The sequence below is a fragment of the Armigeres subalbatus genome, chromosome 1, assembly GCF_024139115.2.
Source record: "Armigeres subalbatus isolate Guangzhou_Male chromosome 1, GZ_Asu_2, whole genome shotgun sequence".
NCBI classification, from domain to species: domain Eukaryota; kingdom Metazoa; phylum Arthropoda; class Insecta; order Diptera; family Culicidae; genus Armigeres; species Armigeres subalbatus.
Window position 1 is genome coordinate 161,994,658 of NC_085139.1, and position 24,426 is coordinate 162,019,083.

The 24,426-nt window shown below is 41.4% G+C and overlaps 1 protein-coding gene across 1 annotated transcript in view; it reads right to left on the bottom strand.

Annotated features, from left to right (window-relative positions):
• The window catches only part of LOC134205453 (scoloptoxin SSD14-like), a 139,365-nt gene that overhangs the window by 17,021 nt on the left and 97,918 nt on the right, over positions 1-24,426 (bottom strand). Inside the window, exon 3 of the mRNA XM_062680706.1 lies at positions 18,215-18,640. Within this exon, the coding sequence (XP_062536690.1) occupies positions 18,215-18,640 (426 nt within the window). The remainder of the gene's footprint in view (positions 1-18,214; positions 18,641-24,426) is intronic.

The window sequence follows — 24,426 nt, forward strand, 5'->3', positions numbered from 1 at the left end:
AGTCGAAAAATCTGTATTGAAAATCTGTATCCATCTAAGCCCAATTAAAATGGTTTTTGAGCAAACTTTGTTTTAAAAATTATGTAAATTTGATAATTTGTGAATGAAATCTGTCGAGGGTCCGTCTTTAACTATTGTTGCCACTTTAGTGGACCAACCTTTCAGTCACACAAAACCTACTAAGCAGAACTACCGTTTCTGGATATGTGAAAAAATGCTAGATCTGATTTTTTTTTATTATTGGTTGAGCTTTTTCTGAGGCCACTTTATTCAAATATAGTCCGAACATTTTACGGAGCATAAAATGGTTTCAATATCGTTGATTTGCATAAACTGTTAATGAAAAGTAAAACCTACCAGAGCCAATTTGCTCTGTATTTTCAAATTAAAATTTTGCTAATATGATAATGGATCGTAATAAGATCAGTTTGGCGAAGAATTTAATTTTATAAGCATCAAATCTTATTGAAAACAGCTATTTACTAATAGCAAATTATTTACATAATTTGTATTATAATTTTCAGTACTGTTCTCTTCAATAAATCTGTAAAATCTGTATATCTGTACATACAGATTCTTGGTCACCACTCTATCCAAAAATCTGTAAAATACAGAATAATCTGTATATGTGGCAACCCTGCTCTCATATGATCTCACGAAGCACATCGATTGGGGAACATATGCGGAGGCCATCATCGATGGTGTACAGTCGATAGAAGCACTTCCCCGCGGGAAGAGTACGAGTTTTTTTATCCCAGTCAGGGAATCAATATTCGAGTAACGCCTAACAATATACCCTTTGTCATCAACAGAGTTTGTTACTGACAAACGCACCTCGCAACAAGCCTTTATCAGAAGCCGAGCACAATATGACAAGAATCTTTTGCCTGGTATGCTCTGATATTTCCGAGAATGCGATGCTATTTTTGTAATCAGAGTTAAATTCTCAAATATATCTTTAAAGTAGAAATTACGATAGCATCAAACCGAAATTTGCTGTAGAAATAATGCAAAATAATGGTATGAAAAATTTGCAACAAAATTGTCTTCTTTTTCGTTGCTTACAATTTTTTTCGGAACTTTGTCATTTTTATCTCCGATAAAATTAAAGCTTTGTCGTTTGTTCTCTTTAGTCGCTTGTTTCGCATACGCATCCAAGAAAAATTGATTCCCTGATCCCAGTTGATCCTTGACAGCGCTCTGCAGACACAACGCCGGCTAGTGCCAGGAGCTTCGGTTCGTACGAAACCACACAGTCCGTGGTGGGATGTCGAGTGTACACAACTTTATCGCGAGAAATGCGGCGCGTTTAAATAATTTCGGAACCACGGTTCGATCGTACTTAACAAACGATTCATCGCACTCGAGATCCAGTTCAAGAAGCTGATCAAAGTGAAGAAACGCGGATATTGGCGTACTTTTGTTATCGGTTTATCGCGGGAGACCTCAATGAAAACTCTATGGACCGTCGGGAGAAGAATGCGCAATGCGTCGTCCTTTTGCTAACAGGGATGATATGGAACGTCCCTTTTCGATGAGTTCAGTGCTTGTTTTCTCTTGTTTCGGACAGCAGAACGATCGTGCGATCTAGGACGCGGCGCGCAGGTAGGAAGGGAGGATATGTATAGACCGGTCATCGGACCGGATAGTCTGCACACCGTATCGAATGACAACGGCCAACGATGCATAAACTTCGCAGCCTCCCGCGGAATGGTAGTCCGAAGCACCTTCTTTCCCCGTAAAAATATCCACAAGGCCACATGAAGATCACCTAATCAAGAAACGGAAAACTAAATCGACCACGTTCTAAACGACGGTAAATTCTTCTCCGATATCACGAACGTTCGCACTTATCGCAGTGCGAATATTGAATCCGACCACTACCTCGTTGCAGTATGCCTGCGCTCAAAACTCTCGACGGTGTACAACACGCGTCGAAGTCGGACGCCACGGCTTAATATTGGGCGGCTACAAGACGGCAGACTAGCCCAAGAATACGCGCAGCAGCTGGAAGTGGCACTCCCAACGGAAGAGCAGCTAGGAGCAGCGTCTCTTGAAGATGGAGAGATATTCGATCCGCCATTGGTAGCACCGCAACCGCTGCACTTGGCACGGTGCCCCCGGATCAGAGAAACGACTGGTATGACGACGAATGTGAGCAGTTAGTAGAAGAAGAGAAAAATGCAGCATGGGCGAGATTGCTGCAACACTCAAGTTGAACGATCGGATTCGCATTCGTCCGCTATTCTATTCGTCTCCGTTCAATCGTCCGTTTCTGCTTAATAAATTGCCAAAAAATTAAATAAAGGTCGCTCAAATAAACCTCGGTGCTATACTATCGCTTTAGTATATACGATAAGTGAAACTGTGTATCGAACGTGGTTTTTACGCCAATTTATTGTCTCTCAACTATCGTTTCAACATGGAGAAGATTTGCGAAAAGTGCTCGTTTTCAATTGACATGAAAAGTGAGCTGTTCACTGTGTGTGAAGGAAAGTGCGCCAAGTCTTTCCATGCTAGCTGTGTTGGCCTCTCCGAAGCAGATGTGTGTACTTTGTCGAGTAATATAATTTGGCTATGTGATGCGTGTGTGACGTTGTTCTCCAGGATGCGAGAACGCACGAATGCCGATGCAGCTACATCAACTCATCCTGCTCGATCGATGGAGGATGAAATTAATGATCTGAAATTAAGGGTGGTATGGACTTCTTAAGTACTGTGCAAATAGATAGGACAAGTAGCGGTCAAGGAATGATGCTGCTGCTGACATTCCTTGAATGGTACGGAGCTAACAAGGAAATCAAATAATTTAACAATAGCAGGCGTATTGCAGTGTATAAAACACAGGTTTACGTCTTCCCTTGCGAAATAATGCTGGGATGCATTATTCCGCAAGTAAAGTGACGTTTTGTTAAGTTTTTTTTCACTCTGTTTTATGTTTGTTTGTTATTCATTGCAGGTCCACTGTTTTTTTCGGCTATGCTGATCTTCAGGTGTACCGAGATGAAAGGCTATGTTCGAAGTAGGTGCTGTGATTGGCCATGTTCTGGGAAGCGTCGAAATTAGCTAGGCCTTTCTCAATCGTCAACCAATAGTCGGTCTAAACTTCTCCTCCTGGCCATCCTGAGCGCTCGAATATCGATGAAGATTTTGGTGGCGTAGCTTGAGCAGTTGCCAAACCCGCGCTGCATATATAATATATTATCTTCATCAAATGCTTCCGCAGTGTGCAGTGTGCATCTCTACATATCGTATTTCTAATGAAAGCTATTCCCAGCTCGTGTGTGTTGTCGCTACGGTGTTGAATTCCTACAACTATATCGGAAATAATGCGAGTTATTGTCGACTTGATGATGCTGAGATTTGATTTGAAGCTGCATGTGACTAGACTAGCTTCTAATTACTAGTCTATTATCGTCGCTGTGGTTTTCTCCGATGGTTGCAGTTCGTATTTTTTCGTATTAGGCCAACAAGGCAAGGCTCCAGCTCACATTGACCGCAACTCTCTGAATTTCTAAATAAGGATAGTTCACAGTGTTGCTTGATGTCCCTCACAGTTCTAGGACATATTCTCAGTTGCTCCTGACAAAGGTAATAGGCGCTGTTGGGAGCCGCACCTGCTTGGTGAACACTCGCTTGATCAGATAACACCCGGAGAGAAGTAAACCCCCTTTCCCTGTCAGCAAACGACCAACTTTTCCACTACCAACCCTTTACCCGACCGACCGGCATCTTGGTGAATAAGAATGGAAGTTGCTTGGCAGGAGGCTAACGACCACGCAATGGCGACTGCGTCGAGTATTCTTCCAGAAATTAAGTCGAAATTCATCCTGGAATTCTTTTATGACTTTCTTCAACAATTTCCTGGTAAATTTCTTTATTAAATATCTTTGGAAATTCTTTGGGCTTGGATTGGTTACATTTTGTCTGATAAAACTTGGAAAAATTTCAGACTACCAGAAAAAAATCTGGAGCTATTAAATTAGGGAATTAGGGAATCACAGTAAAAACTGAAAAGTCAGTGAATTCTCGGGGTAATCAGTGAAATCAACAAGAGAAAAACTTACCGTTTCATATCGTTTGTTTTAAGGTTTAGGTAAGGAGTCGTAAAGACCCGTCTCAATGTCACAGGGTAATGAGCTACAGACAAGTTGTCAAATAACTCACCTCAAAAATGAAGAAGAAGCAGATCATAAGGTTTTCCGTCGTTTAATATGCTTTAAGTGCAAACTAATGCTATAATTTGTTTCTAGTAAGCTTAAAGTAAGTGCCCTCCTTAGCCGTGCGGTAAGACGCGCGGCTACAAAGCAAGACCATGCTGAGGATGGCTGGGTTCGATTCTCGGTGCCGGTCTAGGCAATTTTCGGATTGAAAATTGTCTCGACTTCCCTGGGCATATAAGTATCATCGTGTTAGCCTCATGATATACGAATGCAGAAATGAGAACTTGGCTTAGAAACCTTGCAGTTGATAACTGTGGAAGTCCTTAATGAACACTAAGCTGCGAGGCGGCTCTGTCCCAGTGTGGGGATGTAGAAGAAGAAGAAGCTTAAATACTGAATTTATACGCCAAAAACTTTCTGAAAAAACTGATTTTTTTGCCAGTGAAATAATATCTAGAATTTCTGGAGGCATTTAGGAATTTCTTCGAAGGAATTCCTTTTGGAACCTCCGTATGAATTCCTAAATAAACTTCCGGAGGATTTCCTGGACGAACTTCGAAAGAATTTCTGGAGGAACTTCGGAGAAATCTCTGGAGGAATTTCCGTAGGAATTCCTGGATGAATTTCCGTAAGAATTCCAGGAGGAATTCCTGTAAGAGTTTCCGGAGGAATTCCTGGAGGAATTTCCGGTGGAATTTTCGGTTGAATTCCTGGAGGATTTTCCGGTGGAATTCCAGGAGCAATTTCCGGTGGAATTCCTGGAGGAATTTCCGTAGGAATTCCAGGAGGAATTTCCTTTAGCAAACCCTCCGGAAGTTTCTTTAGGAATTCCTTCGAAGGTTCCTTTAGGAATTCCTCCAAAAATTCCTTTAAGAATTCCGATATTTTTGGATTGTTGATTTTTTTCGGTGAAGAAAAATAACAATCCAAACATATAAAAATTCACGGTGACCAACACATTACTAAACCTATGGATTTCCTCCGGAAGTTCCTTTAAGAATTCCTCCGGAAGTTCCTTTAGGAATTTCTCCGGCAGTTTCTTTAGGAATTGCCTTTAGGAATTCTTTCGGAAGTTCCTTCAAGAATTCTTCCGGAAGTTCCTTCAAGAATTCCTCCAGAAGTTCCTTTAGGAATTCCCCCGGAAGTTCCTTTGGGTACATCCCGAAGTTCCTTGAGGAATTCATCTGGAAGTTCCTTTAAAAATTCCTCCGTATGTTCCTTTAGGAATTCCCCTTGAAGTTCCTCCAGGAATTCCCCTGGAAGTTTCTCCAGGAATTCCCCTGGAAGCTCCTTTAGGAATTCCTCCGGAAGTTTCTTTAGGAATTCCTCCGGAAGTTGGTTTAAGAATTCCTCCGGATGTTCGTTTAGAAATTCCTCCGGATGTTCCTTTAGGAATTCCTTCGAAAGTTCCTTTAGGAATTCCTCCGGAAGTTGCTTTAGGAATTCCTCAGGAAGTTGCTTTAGGAATTCCTCCGGAAGGTCCTTTTGGAATTCCTCTGGGAGTTGCTTTAGGAATTCCTCCGGAAGTTGCTTTAGGAATTCCTCTGGAAGTTGCTTTAGGAATTCCTCCGGAAGTTCATTTAGGAATTACTCCGGAAATTGCTTCAGGAATTCCTCCGGAAGTTCTTTTAGGAATTCCTCCGGATGTTCCTTTAGGAATTCCTCCGGATGTTCCTTTAGGAATTCCTCCGGAAGTTGTTTTAGGAATTCCTTCGGAAGTTGCTTTAGGAATTCCTCCGGCAGTTCCTCTGGGTACATCCCGAAGTTCCTTGAGGAATTCATCTGGAAGTTCCCTTAGAAATTCCTCCGGAATTTCCCTTAGGAATTCCCCTGGAAGTTCCTCCAGGAATTCCCCTGGAAGTACCCCCAGGAATTCCCCTGGTAGTTCCTTTAGGATTTCCTCCGGAAGTTTCTTTAGGAATTCCTCCGGAAGTTTCTTTAGAGATTCCACCGGAAGTTTCTTAAGGAATTCCTCCGGAAGTTGCTTTAGGAATTCCTCCGAAAGTTGCTTTAGGAATTCCTCCGGAAGTTGCTTCAAGAATTCCTCCGGAAATTGCTTTGGGAATTCCTCCGGAAGTTCCGTTAGGAATTCCTCCGGATGTTCCTTTAGGAATTTCTCCAGATGTTCCTTTAGGAATTCCTCCGGATGTTGCTTTAGGAATTCCTTCGGAAGTTGCTTTAGAAATTCCTTCGCAACTTGCTTTAGGAATTTCTTCGAAAGTTGCTTTAGGAATTCCTCCGGAAGTTGCTTTCGGAATTCCTCCGGAAGTTCCTCCAGGAATTCCTCCGGAAGTTCCTCCAGGAATTCCTCCGGAAGTTCCTCCAGGAATTCCTCCGGAAGTTCCTCCAGGAATTCCTCCGGAAGTTCCTCCAGGAATTCCTCCGGAAGTTCCTCCAGGAATTCCTCCAGGAATTCCTCCGGAAGTTCCTCCAGGAATTCCTCCGGAAGTTCCTCCAGGAATTCCTCCGGAAGTTCCTCCAGGAATTCCTCCGGAAGTTCCTCCAGGAATTCCTCCGGAAGTTCCTCCAGGAATTCCTCCGGAAGTTCCTCCAGGAATTCCTCCGGAAGTTCCTCCAGGAATTCCTCCGGAAGTTCCTCCAGGAATTCCTCCGGAGCCTCCTCCAGGAATTCCTCCCGAAGTGCCTCCACAAGTTCCTCCCGAAGTTCCTCCAGGAATTCCTCTTGAAGTTCCTCCAGGAATTCCGCTCGAAGTTCCTCCAGGAATTCCTCCGGAAGTTCCTCCAGGAATTCCTCCGGAAGTTCCTCCAGGAATTCCTCCGGAAGTTCCTCCAGGAATTCCTCCGGAAGTTCCTCCAGGCATTCCTCCGGAAGTTCCTCCAGGAATTCCTCCGGAAGTTCCTCCAGGAATTCCTCCGGAAGTTCCTCCAGGAATTCCTCCGAAAGTTCCTCCAGGAAGTTCCTCCAGAAAAGAAAATTCCTCCAGAAAAGAAAATTCCTCCAGGAATTCCTCCCGGAGGTTCCTCCAGGAATTCCACCGATCATTTCTGCAGGAATTCCTCCGCAAGTTCCTCTAGGAATTCCACCGGAAATATCTCCAGAATTCCACCGGAAAATTCCTAAAGGAACTTCCGGAGGAATTCCTAAAGGATTTTCCGGAGGAATTCCCAAAGGAACTTCTGGTGGAATTCCTAAAGGAACTTCCGGAGGAATTCCTGGGGAAACTTCCGGAAGAATTTCTAAAGGAACTCCCGGGGAAATTTCTGAAGGAACTTCCGGAGGAATTCCAAAAGGAATTCCAAGAGGAATTCCAAAAGGAATTCCAAGAGGAATTCCAAAAGAAATTCCAAGAGGAATTCCAAAAGGAATTCCAAGAGTAATTCCAAAAGGAATTCCAAGAGGAATTCCAAAAGGAATTCCAAGAGGAATTCCAAAAGGAATTCCAAGAGGAATTCCAAAAGGAATTCCAAGAGGAATTCCAAAATGAACTTCCGGAGGAATTCCAAAAGGAACTTCCGGAGGAATTCCAAAACGAACTTCCGAAGGAATTCCTAAAGGAACTTCCGAAGGAATTCCTAAAGGAATTTCCGAAGGAATTCCTAAAGGTACTTCCGAAGGAATTCCTAAAGGAACTTCCGAAGGAATTCCTAAAGGAACTTCCGAAGGAATTCCTAAAGGAACTTCCGAAGGAATTCCTAAAGGAACTTCCGAAGGAATTCCTAAAGGAACTTCCGAAGGAATTCCTAAAGGAACTTCCGAAGGAATTCCTAAAGGAACTTCTAGAGGAATTCTTAAAGGAACTTCTGAAGGAATTTCTGAAGGAATTCCTAAAGGAACTTCCGAAGGAATTCCTAAAGGAACTTCCGAAGGAATTCCTAAAGGAACTTCCGAAGGAATTCCTAAAGGAACTTAAGGAGGAATTCCTAAAGGAACTTCCGGAGGAATTCCTTCAGGAACTTTCGGAGGAATTCCTAAAGGAACTTCCGGAGGAATTCCTTAAGGAACTTCCGGAGGAATTCATAAAGGAACTTCGGGAAAAATTCTATCTTCCGGAGGAATTCCTCAAGGAACTTCCAGACGAGTTACTATAGGAACTTCCATAGGAATTTCTGAACAAACTTTCGGAAGAATTTCTGAATGAACTTGTGGACTAATTCCTCAATGCACTTCCGGAGGAATTTCCAACTTTCGAAGAATTTCCCAAGGAATTACTTGAAGGGACTTTCTAGAGGATATTCCGGAAAAATTCTTCGATAATCTTCCGGCAAAATGCTGGAGGAAGTGCTGGAGGAACTTCCCGAGGAATTATTGGAATAACTTCTGAATCAATTTTAGCAGTAATTTCCTAAGGAATTCCTAGAGGAACTTCTGGAGGAGTTCCTAGAGGAACTTCCCGACGAAATACTGGAAGAAGTGAGGAAGAATTCCTGGTCCTGGACTTTTCGAGGAGTTGGTCGATCTCCCGGAGGAACTTCGGAGGGATTCCTGAAGAAACTTTCAGAGTAATTCTAATGGAACTATCAGCGCAATTTCTTACGAATTATTCGGAGAAATTCATCAAGAAACTTTTGAAGGAATTCCTGATCGAAATTTCTTTAAGAAACTTTCTAGATGATCTTTTAAAGGAATTCTTTGAGGAGCTTCCGAAAGATTTTCTCAGGGAATTTCTGGAGAAACTTCCCGAGTAGTTATTTGAATAGGTTCTGTATCAATTCGTGCAGGATTTCCCTGGAGAATTCCTGGAGAATCTTCCGATAGAATCCTTGGAGAAACTTCCCTATTCCTGGAATAACTTCGGAAAGAATACCAGATCGATCTTTCGGAGGAATGCCCGAAGGAACATCTCGAGGAAATCCTTGAATAGTTTCTGAGAGAATTCCTGGTTGATCTCCCGGGGAAATTTCGGAGGAATTTCCGGAAGGAATTCCTGAAGGACATCTCGGAGGAATTTCTGAATGAATTTCCTGAAAGAACCTCCGAAACTTTCAGAGGAATTCCTGGAGGAACTCCCGAAGGAATTCCTGGAGGAACTTCCGAAGGAATTCCTGGAAGAATTTCCGGAGGAATTGCTGGAGGAACTTCCGAAGGAATTCCTGTAGAAACATCCGAAGGAATTCCTGGAGGAACTTCCGAAGTAATTCCTGATGGAACTTCCGGAGAAATTCCTTGAGGAACTTCCGGAGGAATTCCTGGAGGAACTTCCGAAGGAATTCTTGGAGGAACTTCCGGAGTAATTCCTGGAGGAACTTCCGGAGGAATTCCTGGAAGAACTTCCAGAGGAATTCCTGGAAGAACTTCCGGAGGAATTCCTGAAGGAACTTCCGGAGGAATTCCCGGAGGAACTTTCGGAGGAGTTCTTGGAGGAACTTCCGGAGGAATTCCTGGAGGAACTTCCGGAGGAATGCCTGGAGGAACTTCCGGAGGAATGCCTGGAGGAACTTCCGGAGGAATTCCTGGAGAAACTTCCGGAGGAATTCCTGGAGGAACTTCCGCAGAAATTCCTGGAGGAACTTTCGGAGGAATTCTTGGGTGAACTTCCGGAGGAATTCTTGGGTGAACTTCCGGAGGAATTCCTGAAGGAATATCTGGAGGAATTTCTTGATGTACTTCCTAACGAACTTTTGCAGGAACTTCCTTAGGAAAATGTTGTGGAACTTCTGAAGAAATTACGGAGAAAATTTGGCGCTTGAAACTAGTTCACACCGACTCGCTGCGCTGCCGATCACCAACGGCCTGACGCCGCCACGCCACCACCGCTGGCTGAAAATGATCTATCACGCTGCCACCGATAAAATTTCGGGTCACAGGTCTAAACTCCTCCCGAATCCCAGAAACGGAGAATTCCTCCAGGATATCTTCCAGGAATTCGTTTAAGAACTGCCTTCAGGATTTCCTCCAGGAATACCTCCGATAATTCCGCAATAAATACCACCGAAAATTCCTCTGAGGCTTCCTTCAGGATTTCTTCCGGGAACTACTCCAAGAATTTATGTGTTGAACTTAATTTTAAAAAACACACACTAATGTAGAACAAAAAACTTCTAGATTTTTTCCGGGAATCTTTCCAAGAAACTCTTCAAGAATTTCTCCTCTCCTGGATTTCCTTGGAGAATTTCTCCATGAATTCTTCCAGTAATTCCTTTCCTCTTCTGGGAATTTCTCCAGGTATATCTTCGGGAGCTTTTCCAAAAAAAAAAATCTCCGAGAACTCTCCCAGGAATTCGTCCTGTAATTCTAAGATTACATTTATCGGATGGTATATGTAGAATTTGCTCCAAAAAAAAAATCTCCGAGAACTCTCCCAGGAATTCGTCCTGTAATTCTAAGATTACATTTATCGGATGGTATATGTAGAATTTGCTTGAAAAAAAAGAAAAGAGAAAATAGAATAAAGCATAAATAATAAAAAGAACATAAAGAATAATAAAAAATTAAGCAACCTGTCTTTATTACTCCGTTGGATTCTTGTTGTAGCTAAATATTCCTGTCCTTGCTAAATATATATGTTTCCATGTAATATCCGTCTATGAAATCGATAAAAAAGGAGGCACAAGCAACTCGCACTTCTAGAGAAAGAATTCCGTCCAAGCGAGGATTGGAATCCTGTAAGGATCTTTAGGGCCGTTAATATAAAATAAGATTCCACCAATTCACGCCGGCACGCTACCGCTGCTGACAAGAAGTGCTCTTACCATCACTCATAAATATTAACTGGAATAGTTGGAGCTAGAATACAGTGTAGTTACCTAGATCCTCTCGAGTAAGAAGGTAAGACATAAATAAAATACAATTGTAATAGCATCAGTTATTTATATCAACCGTTCATAACATCGAGCAATGATCAATTGTTTGGACATTCGTAACAAAATTATAAATTATAACAGCATGAGATAGATTTCAACATTTTGTTAGAAAATTTAGTTATTTTTACAATATCTTGAACAAAGGTGAGAGTAACCTATGTTGAGAATTGTGTTGAACTCAGTAACACAACATGATATAAATTCGTTATTCTCTCCTGTTTGAGTTAGTTCGTAATGCGCCACGTGAAGCCTATTTTCAATAATTTGTTTGGTGATTTCAACTTGAATATTTCTCCCTGGTGATGAAACTCGAATAGGGCGAAAGGTCCAGATGTCTACTATTATTAGATTGTCATTGGAAGGTTTTAAAAGATTCTTATGGTAGTGATAGCATGTCAATTGTCACCATAATCAAAAGTGGCAATCAACGATCAGAACCATCCTATCGAGGGACATTGACTAGCAAAAATTTACATCGGCAGTAAAAATGGTATCGAATTAACAGATATTCTACCACCACTGGATGATCCTTAAAAAAATCTCAATGCTCAAAAACGTTGCAACTGGCAAGTGGCGTCGTTTTGTCGAGGGACTACTACAAAAAACCTCAATGACAACAATTCGTAAAATGGCTCGCAACAAGCGTCTCTACTAGCGAGAGTGAAGAATACTCCAATCGATGGATATCCAACATAATATTTAGAGAAACTTTCTCTGACACCGGTTGCTTAACCAGACTTCTGAACGCTGGAACTATCAATGTCTCATCTTTCATCAAATATTTTTTTATACGGCATGCGATAACATTAAATCAAATATAATATATCAATAAACTATCTTTGATTAAATTCAATTATCTGAAAAAAAAAACCTGATATCGTAAATAGTCGTAAATAGTAAATAGACCTGTGGAACTGTGTTGGGGAGTACAATTTCTTCCATGGAGGTACAATTTCCATGGAGTACAATTTCTTCCATAGAATGGAGGCCGTTTTTAATGCTATCATGAATGAGAAAAATATTGTAAAAAGTATTATTTAATAAATCGACCATTGGGTCGAGCAAAATGCATTACATTGATTATTAAAAAAAAGTGGCAGGTTTCTGGCACACAGCAGCAACAAACGGTTTTGGAGAAAATTTGCAGTTTTCTAAGTCAAATTGTCAGAATTGGGCCGCTTGTTGGTAGCACGGGAACAATTAATGGTCCTTGCACAGACTTATATAACAAAGAGTTATGAAAATATCGCATCTTTCTAGGATGAACGAATTTTTGAATTGCTACAAGGTTTTTGGTATCGAGAATATATGAACCCCGGTGACCATCGCTACACAGGAAACTAAACATTTATCTTTTCTGATACATTTTAATTTTGGATAATACGTCACAAATATGGGGTTGTTTGGAATGTTCGGTTTGTTGCAAATATTCTGCCAAATCTTCGACCTACAAATAAAAAAAAACGTTAGTGGCTATTCACAAGAGATCTATTAGAGCTTCTTCATTTATCCCAATATCTCCAGCTGAAGTCTAACTAAAGGATCGGTAGCAAATCAGCTGTTCAAGAATTCTATCTGCATTCACATTCATCTTATTCCGCTTCATTTGCTGCAGCTTTTAGAAACATACAACCGTCGACCCAAACTGTAAAACATTTATAAAAATGTATGGTATATGATTACGTAAATTTATTATTTACAATTATCTGCTTGGTGGTATTCTGCTACATTGACTTACGAAAGAGGATAGAAAACTATTTGTTTTCCGCCTACTTTATGAATTACGTTAGCTAATCAAAATTACTTTGGTAATTAGATCGAATTTTCCTTGACCATTTTCCTTGAGAACTGCATACTAAGCTTTAGCAGTAAGTGAAATCTCGCTTAACTTTTCAAAAGGACCTAAGTAACATTTTTTTCATGAATTAATTTGAACAGCGCAATCAACAGAACAGCATGAAAGCTTTTAATTTTTTTAATTCATGAAAAATATGTTACTTAGGTCCTTTTGAAAAAATAAGCGAGAAATCAACAAAACGCTTGCAGCTGTTATTCGCAATCCTGACCCTGCGGATGCTGTCCCATACTCGCATTCAACGTCTTTTTCGTCGCCCAACCTGCTTGATGGAACGAATATAGATGATACATCGCGTGGATCAAAACAAAACGAATCGCCGAAGCCAGTGGGAAGGATCGATGATAAAACGTTTGCATTGTATCTTACCAATATCGACAAGAACGCCACCGATGACGATATAAGTAGGATGGTATCACACTCTCTGAACGTTCCGTTGTCCCGGTGTCGAGATATAGTAAAACTTGTGCCTAGAAACCGAAACACTAACACTTGCGATTACGTGTCGTTCAAAGCTGTATTGAGTTTAGACTTGAAGCCAATAGCAATGGATGCATCTACATGGCCCAAGGGAATAAAGTATCGACAATTTGTGAACCGAATGAATGATACATGGAAACCACCCGTTCAAAATGATAATTAATGTGCTTTCAATTCTCTATTAATTGTTGCTGTTTTGAGTCTTTTTTGCTTTTTTGTTGCTTGTTTGTGTATTTACTTTGCCGAAAATGTTGTTAGTCATGTTTTCCTTTGATTTTGTCGTTGAAGAATTGTAGCATGTTTCTGATAATCTTGATGTTTATTGTTTCTATAATTTTAAGAGGTTCAATAAGACCAGCTTAGGTCAGTTGGATATAAAATAAAATAAATAAATAAATAAACACCGCACGAGGGCGAACGAAGCACGATATAAACAGGCGCGGAACAGACAAAACTCGATTTTCCGAAGGAAAAAGCGTCAGCAGGAAGATCGAGACCGTGAAGAGACGGAGCAACTGTACCGCGCTAATAACACAAGAAAGTTCTATGAGAAGTTGAACCGTTCACGTAAGGCCACGTGCCACAGCCTGATATGTGTAAGGACATAAACGGGAACCTTCTTACGAACGAGCGTGAGGTGATCCAAAGATGGCGGCAGCACTACGAAGAGCACCTGAATGGCGATGTGGCAGACGAAGATGGCGGTATGGTGATGGAGCTGGGAGCACACGCGCAGGACATAATTCTACCGGCTCTGGATATCCAAGAAATCCAGGAGGAGATTGGCCGGCTGAAGACCAACAAAGCCCCTGGGGTTGACCAACTACCAGGAGAGCTATTTAAACACGGTGGTGAGGCACTGGCTAGAGCGCTGCACTGGGTGATCACCAAGATTTGGGAGGAGGAAGTTTTGTCGCAGGAGTGGATGGAAGGTGTCGTGTGTTCCATCTACAAAAAGGGCGATAAGCTGGATTGTAGCAACTACCGCGCAATCACATTGCTGAACGCCGCCTACAAGGTACTCTCCCAAATTTTATGCCGTCGACTAGCACCAATTGCAAGGGAGTTCGTGGGGCAGTACCTGGCGGGTTTTATGGGCGAACGCTCCACCACGGACCAGGTGTTCGCCATTCGCCAAGTACTGCAGAAATGCCGCGAATACAACGTGCCCACACATCTATTCATCGACTTCAAAGCCGCATATGATACAATCGATCGGGACCAGCTAAGGCAGCTAATGCACGAAAACGGATTTCCGGATAAACTGACACGGTTGATCAAAGCGACGATGGATCGGGTGATGTGCGTAGTTCGAGTTTCAGGGGCATTCTCGAGTCCCTTCGAAACCCGCAGAGGGTTACGGCTAGGTGATGGTCTTTCGTGTCTGCTATTCAACATCGCTTCGGAAGGGGTAATACGAAGAGCAGGGATTAACACGAGTGGTACAATTTTCAATAAGTCCGTCCAACTACTTGGCGTCGCCGACGACATAGATATTATGGCACGTAACTTTGAGAAGATGGAGGAAGCCTACATCAGACTGAAGAAGGAAGCCAAGCGGATCGGACTAGTCATCAACACGTCGAGGACGAAGTACATGATAGGAAGAGGTTCAAGAGAAGACAATGTGAGCCACCCACCGCGAGTTGGCGTCGGTGGTGACGAAATCGAGGTTGTAGAAGAATTTGTGTACTTGGGCTCACTGGTGACTGCTGAAAATGATACCAGCAGAGAAATTCGGAGACATATAGTGGCTAGAAATCGTACATACTTTGGACTCCGCAAGACGCTCCGATCGAATAGAATTCGCCGCCGTACCAAACTGTCAATCTACAAAACGCTCATTAGACCGGTAGTCCTCTACGGACACGAGACCTGGACGATGCTCGTGGAGGACTAACGCGCACTCGGAGTTTTCGAAAGGAAAGTGCTGCGTACCATCTATGGTAGGGTGCAGATGGCGGACGGTACGTGGAGGAGGCGAATGAACCACGAGTTGCATCAGCTGTTGGGAGAACCATCCATCGTTCACACCGCAAAAATCGGACGACTGCGGTGGGCCGGGCACGTAGCCAGAATGTCGGACAGTAATCCGGTGAAATTGGTTCTCGACAACGACCCGACGGGTACAAGAAGGCGAGGTGCGCAGCGGGCAAGGTGGATCGATCAGGTGGAAGATGACTTGCGGACCCTCCGTAGACTGCGTGGTTGGCGACGTGTAGCCATGGACCGAGCCGAATGGAGAAGACTCTTATATACCGCACAGGCCACTTCGGCCTTAGCCTGAATAAATAATAATAATACAATCGCGCGATCTGCCGGAATATTGCTGTTTGCGTCCTCGTCCATGCGTCCAAGTCCTTGTACTGCTCGCTGGTACGTTCTATACTGGAATACTGCTCCGCAGTTTGGAATCCGAACTGTCACGAACTGTGTCTGATCAAGGATCGAGTCGGTGCAACGCCGATTCCTACGTTTCATACTACGTAAACTCCCATGGAGAAATCCACAATTTCTTCCAAGCTATGAATCAGTAAGTTGATACATTTGGAACCCACCGTAGGGAGACAACTCGGGCTCTGCTAATTGCTGAGAGCATCGCGCTTGAGTTTCTCGTACAGAATCGCATCGCTTCGTTACTCGCCGAAAAATTATTACGCTCTAGAAAGCATTAAAACGCAATCGAGGTGTATGTTTTGTTTACATATGGATTTATTTGCCATAGTTTTAAGCGCAAGAAGTTAATTCAATGAATTCAACAATAAAGATCATGCAATGATCCAAATTGTGACTCGAATCATAATCGATTCTCTGGGCCATTATTCAGATGGTATTTGACTCACGCATGATTTGAATTGCCGATGAGATTTGAGAATTTAAGATTTTCCCAACACTGAAACTTAGACGATATTCTATAAGCGACGAACCACCAAATTACCTCGAAATTTTCTCAATCAATCTACTAGCGGCAGTCACCAGTCGATTTCTGAGGACGTGATGACGTGATTTACAAATGCGGTACCTACATGAGTAGGGTAGATATGTATAAAATGCGCCCCCCCCCCCCTTTTCTTGGTTCATATCCCAAATTTTGTCTCAAGAATATAGTCATTTGAAGCCAAAACAAATTTGTATGCCTTCAAACGAAAAAACTCAGTCAAAAATTCTGTACTCAAAATTTAAAAAATTAACATTATTTTGGCTCATTCCAACGCAATTTCGGCGTTTCTGTCCGCAATGCTTTTCTTTAGGTACAAAAAATATTTAAACCTAATTACCATCAGTCTGAGACATTTACTAACTGAAAGGATAGAGTTGACACTAATCTTGTGCGGAATAGTTTGAAAATTTTGATGAAAAATACTGGAATATTTTGATTATCATTTTTGGGTGGCGCATATTGCCCAGCATCGTTCATTTTGGATTGAAATTCTCAATTTTGGAATAAAATCGTTTTGTTGCAATATTGCTGGCTTAACATGAACATTTTTGGACCATATAATGACTGCTATGTTAGATTATTGATAAGCACTTCGAAAATACATGTTTTCGGAGGAAATCGCCATTAAATTTAGTGATTAGCTTAGGAGGCGCATATTGACCGCATCTCCTTTATTCCAATTACTTTTTTACTATCGACCTGTATTTTACTGTCAAGCAAGTTAAGAAAATCAATTTTGATTTTTTTTTTATTAAAATCCAATTCTTTATTTGCCTTTGACAACACAACCAAAAAGTTCTAAATTCTAAGTTCTAAACTTCACTGCTAGTGATGTTGCCATCAACTTCAACTGTAATATCATCTCCCCCGTTTCTTAGTTGATTAGACTCAATTGAACAGTAGGAGTGAATCGAACAAAGTCGTCTTTTAGTTGACCTTATAGAATTTCAAAATGCATTGAAACATCGATTTTTGGCATCTATTGTTATGCTTTGTGATTTTCAGGTTGGGTTGGTTTCGGTTATTTTCATTAATTTAATGTTTGCCATCTTGAATTCCCACACTAGCAACAAATATCGATTGCTAGATTTTAATGCTTGGGATTGGATTTAGCAATACCCATAGATGGGGTTTCAACCATTTTTACAAACGGCAAATTGTCACTTGATCCTAGAGCATAAACAACTGATAAGAATATAATTGAACAATTTGTATAAAAGACTCTCGCGGAACAATTGTGTATGAACGTATTGATAAAATTTAAAACACAATTTGTATAAAAAAAACATTTTATTAAAACAAATTAGCCTAATAGTATATTTGTGCTACCCGCTCGCCGGGGATCGTACGTCGCCCAAAGCTTATCTTCTTTATCCCGGATAATTGCCGTCAGTGCGGCAAATCCAGAATCAGAAGCGGCTTGATTGGCGACGTGTCCTCGCTCGATCAATTCATTGACGACGGTTTGATCGAAACCTTCCTCGTACTCAAAAGACATCGGTGCCAGCTGGTGATGGATCCGCTTGCTGTGGATGATCGTTTCGAGATCTTCGCCAAAGTATAAATGACGTAGGATTAGTAGGAATGTGGCCGTCGTGATTCGTGAACCACCGGCACTGCCGACGATTATTCGCACATCGCCTTGCGAATCAGTTATGATGGTAGGGCACATGGACGAGAGAGGGCGCTTTCCCGGTTCGATGTAATTGGCGGGGGATGCTCGTAAACCGTACGAGTTGATTGTTCCCGGTGTGGAGAAGTCGTCCATCTCGTCGTTGAGAATTATTCCCGTCGAAGGGGAACGGATCATTGCGCCCAATCTGAAATAAAACATTATACATATTATGTTCAAGTATGTATCTTCATCAGCGGTGACATTGGGTATAAGGGGTGAAAATCTTAGATGGATAAAGATGTCTATGTAGTCTATATTTCAACGTGAATTAGATCGCCAATCATCATTCGTTTCGAAACACATTGTAATAGACAAAACTAGGGGCGAGCAATACTTACACATAATTGATCGTAGTGGTTGCAGCGACGGCATCGCCATTTGGTGCCAGCACGGAAATATGCGCAGTGCCGTAGTCATCTTCGTTGGCAAATTCTGCCCCATAATGCTCGTAGTTCGAGAATGTCATATTATCGAAGATACCATCGCGTACAAATGCCGCATAGTTCTCATTGGTCAGTTTCCTTAGCAGTTCTTCCACACCCGGCACAAATGGAGGATCGCCAAGCTTGGTACGTAGACCGTATCCGTGCTTGAAAGCTTCTACAATTCTGTGCCACGTGAGGGGGTCATCGACGGTTAACTGATCGTAACCGTCTATAATGTTGAGCATGTAGTTTAATACGTGTCCACTTCCCGGAAGTGGCATGGAGTAGACTTGGTTGCCGCTTTTCAATGTGGTTGTTGCCGGTGGGAGCCAGCGTGGTCTAAAAAAGAATTTTTGTTAAGAATTTGAAAAAAATATACATAGCTTGAAAAGAGATATCTTAAAAGCAAATTGTGATCAACTTTTGTATTTTCAAGGGTCAAGGATCTATTCTTTCTATGAGCAAAAACTAAAAAAAAACCCTGATTGATTCACCTAGCGGTGTTTGAGCCTTTCTCGTACATTAGATATACTAAAAAAATTGAGTGAGATTTTTTTAGCGAGTTTTTGTATATAAATCGAATTTTGGCCATAACTTTTGATCACATAGTCCGATCTGGCCAATTTTCAATAGGAAACAATGGGACAGGATTCCTCAACAAATGCAAATATTGCAAACCAATCGGATCAAGATAAATTCCTAAAAGGTGAGTGAGTTTTATTTTGCGCACATACATACACACACGCACACACACACAGACAGATATCATCTCAATTCGTCGAGTTTAGTTGATTGGTATATAACACTAGGAGTCACCGGACCTTATATCACAAAATCGCCTTGGAAGTGAATATATAGCCTTTTCGTTACACCTTGGTGTACGAGAAAGGCAAAAACTGGTATTAGTAGGGGAAGGGAGAGACCTTACGCTTCCGTTGATTTACAAACGGTTCTAGAGTTTTTTTTTTGGTAGACAGACACGGTTCACATAACATAACATTATCTCTATCAGCTTCAAACGAATGTTTCAGTTCTATTCCATCCCCATTTCATGTCTGATAAGTTTCAACAAGTTATGTGGCCCAAGATGACCAACACATTGATGCCAAATTTCTACTATTTATTTACTCAGACTAAGACTGGAGTGACCTGAGTATTACATAAAACTCTTCTTTACTCAGCTCGGTCCATGGCTGCATGTGGCCAACTACACAGTCTATGGAGGGACTGCAAGTCGTCTTCCACCTAATCAACCCACCTTATTCCACAACCACCTCTCGCTGCATTGTGCCCGTCGGATCGTTGTGAGTTATTTTTACCGGGTTACTGTCCGTGCCTGGCCTACCGCGGTTGGATGGTTGATGGATGGTTCTCTTAACAGCTGATGTAACTCGTGGTTCGTTTGCCACATCCACGTACTTTTTCGCTATCTGCAGATGGTACGCAGTACTCTTCGTTCGAAATGCGCATTGGTCCTCCACGAGCATCGTTTAGCTCTCATGTCTGTAGAGGACTACCGCCGGTCTAATGCGCATTTTGTAGATAGTCAGTTCGGTACGACGGCGAATTCAACACGATGTTGAGTTCAAAGCACGTAATACTGCCTGCCACGTTGTGTCTCCGATTTATTTTCTGGTATCGTTTTCGGCGGTCACCAGTGAGCCCAAGTACTCGAAGTCTTCAGCCACCTCGATTTTCTCACCACTGATATAAACTCGTGGTGGGTGGGTCACGTTGTCTTCTTTTGAGCCTCTTCCTATCATATACACACTTGACTCATTCCACAGATTTCGGTGGAATTTCACCGAAATCTCAACATCTTCATTCAGGTGTTCCTCGTGATGCTGTTACACCTCTGCAGTAGTTGTTGATAAGAAACTTTCCACATGATAGTCACCGGAAATTTCGTATTTGAAAGTGTACGAAAGCAATAAGGTGTACTTCGCCAGTCCAATGTATCTCTTAGCCAGTCAAAGGGTGCATTGCATAGCCCGTGTAACTAAGGCGGCCCATCGTGAGCTGAAAATTAGTTCGACCACTTCAGCATTTGAGGCAGCATTCAAGTGATTCATCTCTCATCGGGAATTTTCGAGGAGCAAGTACACAACTAGAGGCACTGCACATATGTACTGCCATTCCCCCAAAATCATCACGAAATACTGACATGTTATTCAAAGTTGTAGTTGTAGTTTATTCCAGTTTGCTGATTCAAAGCAATTTTACATACTTAGATAAAAAACAGAATTTTATTTTTTTGTTTTCAAAGGTTGATATCTTTGACTGGGGCAAACCAAAAAAATGATTTACACAGCATTTGAAAGAACAACTCATATCCTGTCGAAAAATTGGAGATGTTTTATTTTTTATCTCAAGTTTTAATAATTTGACTAATATTTTTTCAAATAAAATAATATAACTAGACAACGGAAAAAGATACTGATACTGATGTTCTTATAGCAAAACACGCGTCAAAAATCCCCAACAGTCTCTAAAAGGTGTCATTCGTGAAAGCAAGAAAAAAGAGATCGATACTGTTTTTCGAGGGACACCCTAAGCCAAGTAGGCAAAATTGCTCTGAACTAACGATTGGCGTAGCCTGGTGCAGATGGTTTGGCATGTCTGTAAACAGTAACAACGTCGTTGCAGCATTAACTCAGGTCAACAAGAATACTTCAACTTGAGAACCAAGCAAGAACCAATCAGGCGATGGTTCAATTGGTTGATATCTACGGCAACACTATCAGCAACAGTAGGTGTTTCCAGCATTAAGTCAAAGCCATGTGCAATCGGGGCTCAGTCCAGATAGGCTGCCATTATTTTCATTTTTTTCCGATTCTCCTGATTTTTTGTAGTTTGTTTAATCTCGCTGAAATCTGTCTTTTAGGTACAAACTTGCTTGAAAAATCTTGAAAATAAGCAGATTATTTAAAAAAAATACTTCGTTTGTGCTCTGGGGTCTTATTGACCCCAAAATGAAATTGTTATAACTTTTTTAATATGGACGATGCGCTTACTTGGAGTTTTCGAAAGGAAAGTACTGCGTACCATCTATAGTGGAGTGCATATTGCGGATGGTACGCGGAGGAGGCGAATTAACCACGAGTTGCATCAGCTGTTGGGAGAACCGTCCATCGTTCACACCGCAAAATCGGACGACTGCGATATGTCGGGCACGTAGCCAAAATGTCGGATAGTAATCCGATGATCAGTAATCCGAGGGGCACAAAAAGGCGAGGTACACAGCGAGTAAGATGGATCGAACAGGTGAAGGACGAACCGCGCACCATCCGCAGACTGCGTGATTGGTGACGTGGAGCCATGCACTGAGCTGAATGGAGAAAACTCATACATTGAAATAAATGTTGGGGTAGTTTTAATCATGATATTCTAATCAAAATTACTATTTCCAAATGTTGTCATTATAAATGATTGTTTTTACAAAATAACATCACTGTTGTTAATTTTACCATGCGCATGTTCAAAATAATAACACAGCATGGTGAAGAAAATTTTCTCGATATTGGCCGTCAAAGCAGCCATATTTTGTGCTGTGGTGCTGTGCTGTGTTTTGGAACCAAATTAACTAAGCGACAATTAGTTTATTAATAATGCGCGAAATAATGAATCTAATATTCTAAAGATCCTGGAAACACTAACTAGATTCGTGCTAAATCAATGGTAAGTATTTATAAAGTGATGAAAACTATATTGTTTTCATTTTAGACTTGATTGCAGATTGAGCTTCCCGAAACCAATTTTGCTTATCATCGATGACGATGTCGCTGTTTTCTATGGAAATGTAGAAATGTTTTCAACATAAATGAGAATCGACAATCCCGACCAATTTGCCAAAGTTGAGAAGGACTTAAGCATCACCAATATCTGACCCTGTCTGCGTTGGTTCCTGGTGGCGGTACTTTGCCAGTGGAGTTGCCGTTACTTCATCTAGAAATTAAGTGAAAAACGTTTTTGCTTCCGGCTTCTCTCGAATCGAACCTCTTAAAGCGTTTACAATACGTGTTTCCCGAGCCATAAAATCTTGGAAAAGATGTTTGTTTGCAAGTCTGTACGAATTATCCCGTATTTTTTTAATTCTTCGGATCGGAACAAATAAAACACTTGTGTCATTCCCCTCCGTTCAATGTAATGTAAGTTGTAACTAAAAAACTGAATGCAAATAAACTAATTTAAATGTGTTTTTATGTGGCTGAATTCAAACATTATTTCGTAAATACCATCCCAAATTAGTTCAAACGACTTCAAGTTATTTTTATTGTAAACGAGTAACCATGTTTATTTTAAAAATGAGTTATAGTTGAAATAAATATGAAGCATGGTAATTTTCCCTGCTGTAATTGCTTTTGAGGCCATAGTAAAAACAAAAACTTATTGAAGTTGATACAAACGTGGCATATAGTCTGCACAAATCTAGTGGCGTTGTGTATTTAATTTAACCCTACAAAATAGTAATTTTAACTCTAAAGCTGCTCTCAGTGTATGTACTGCACAGGTCACCCTTCCCTGGAGACCGTCACGAAAATATGATAGACTTTGAACGTTAATATCTCAGCCGTTTCTCGGTGGATTTCGAATATTTTTGAACCATTCGATCACGGACAGGGAATCAATATTCGAGCAACGCCTAACAATATACTCTTTGTCATCAACAGAGTTTGTTACTGACAAACGCACCTAGCGACAAACCTTTATCAGAAACCGAACACAAAATGACAAGAATCATTTGCCTTGCATGCTCTGATATTTCCGAAAATACGATGCTAATTTTGTAATCATTGTTCGATTCTCGAATATTTCCATAAAGCAGAAACTATGATAGCATAAAACCGAAATTTGGTCTAGAAACAATGCAAAATAACGGGATGAAAAGTTAGCAACAAGATTGTCTTCTTTTTTGTTGCTGACAAAAAATATCGGATCTTTGTCATTATTATCTCCGACAAAAACAAAGCTTTGTCGTTGGTTCTCTTTTGTCGCTTGTTTCGCATGCGCATTCCCAAAAAATTGATTCCCTGATCACGGATGAGTCAACGCTTCACAGATTTCCAACAATTTATTATTGAAAATGGGCAAACAATTTAGAAATAGTAAAACAATCAATCTCGCTCATGCATCGCAAGCACAGACATCAATATACAGAAACTTACGGGTTTGGTTCTAATCCTCAGTCCAAACAAGATTTCGCGCAGAGCGGACGCAGCGGAGCGGAAACAGCAGCACGATGGCACTGGTAGCATATTCAACGGAAAACCATCGCATTGATGGTGGTCGTCGGCGTCGATGGATCCTCAACGAACCAAATGGTGGCTTCTTATCGAAAAGTCATTAAGTTTGGTTGCAGTTAGTTATTGGAAAAGCGCATTGGGAAAGAAAATTGGATCTTTTCAGGACTAGCATTTTCTGAACAGAAAGGGTAGATTACAAAAATGGCCTATTTCGGTGGCGTTGCCGTGGTAGCTTAATTGGTGCCGACACGATTGTGATTCTGCTACCGAAGGGCAACTTTCTGTCATTGCCAAACGATTAAGTTTTGCATTTGAAAAAAAAAATCTCGGATCAACCTTTTTTTCTATGCAATGGCGGACCGGAAATAATCGATTTCATTCCCAATGACTAACAGAAACAAAATCAAATACTAACAGAAATAAAACCGAATAACCTTGCCAAAAACTTCACTTTCTGCCGACGACAGTCAAATCGATAAAGACTCTTCTTTAGAGGAACATTTCTACAGCATTCACCCACCGGCGACCGTCGCGCAGACCGACAGATGCCATGCGATTATGTGTTGTACTATGAACGAAATTTCGTCTAGGGTCAAATTTTTGTTATTACTCTTTTCAACAAAACGTATTTTGAATCATAACAGCTCAAAACCAAATTCAGCATCTTGCGAGATAATTTCACAGGATGCTTTGCAGAGCGGAGGCAGCAGAGGACACAGCAGCACGAAGGCTCTGGTAGAGGTTTCAACGGTAAACCATCGCATTAGTGGTAGCGATCCCGCGCCACCAGTGGCGATGCTGAGAATATATTCCAAACTGTGGGGTCTTAGCGAAAAGTCATCGAGTGGCCGTCGGACAATAACAGAACGAAGTGAAATTCCA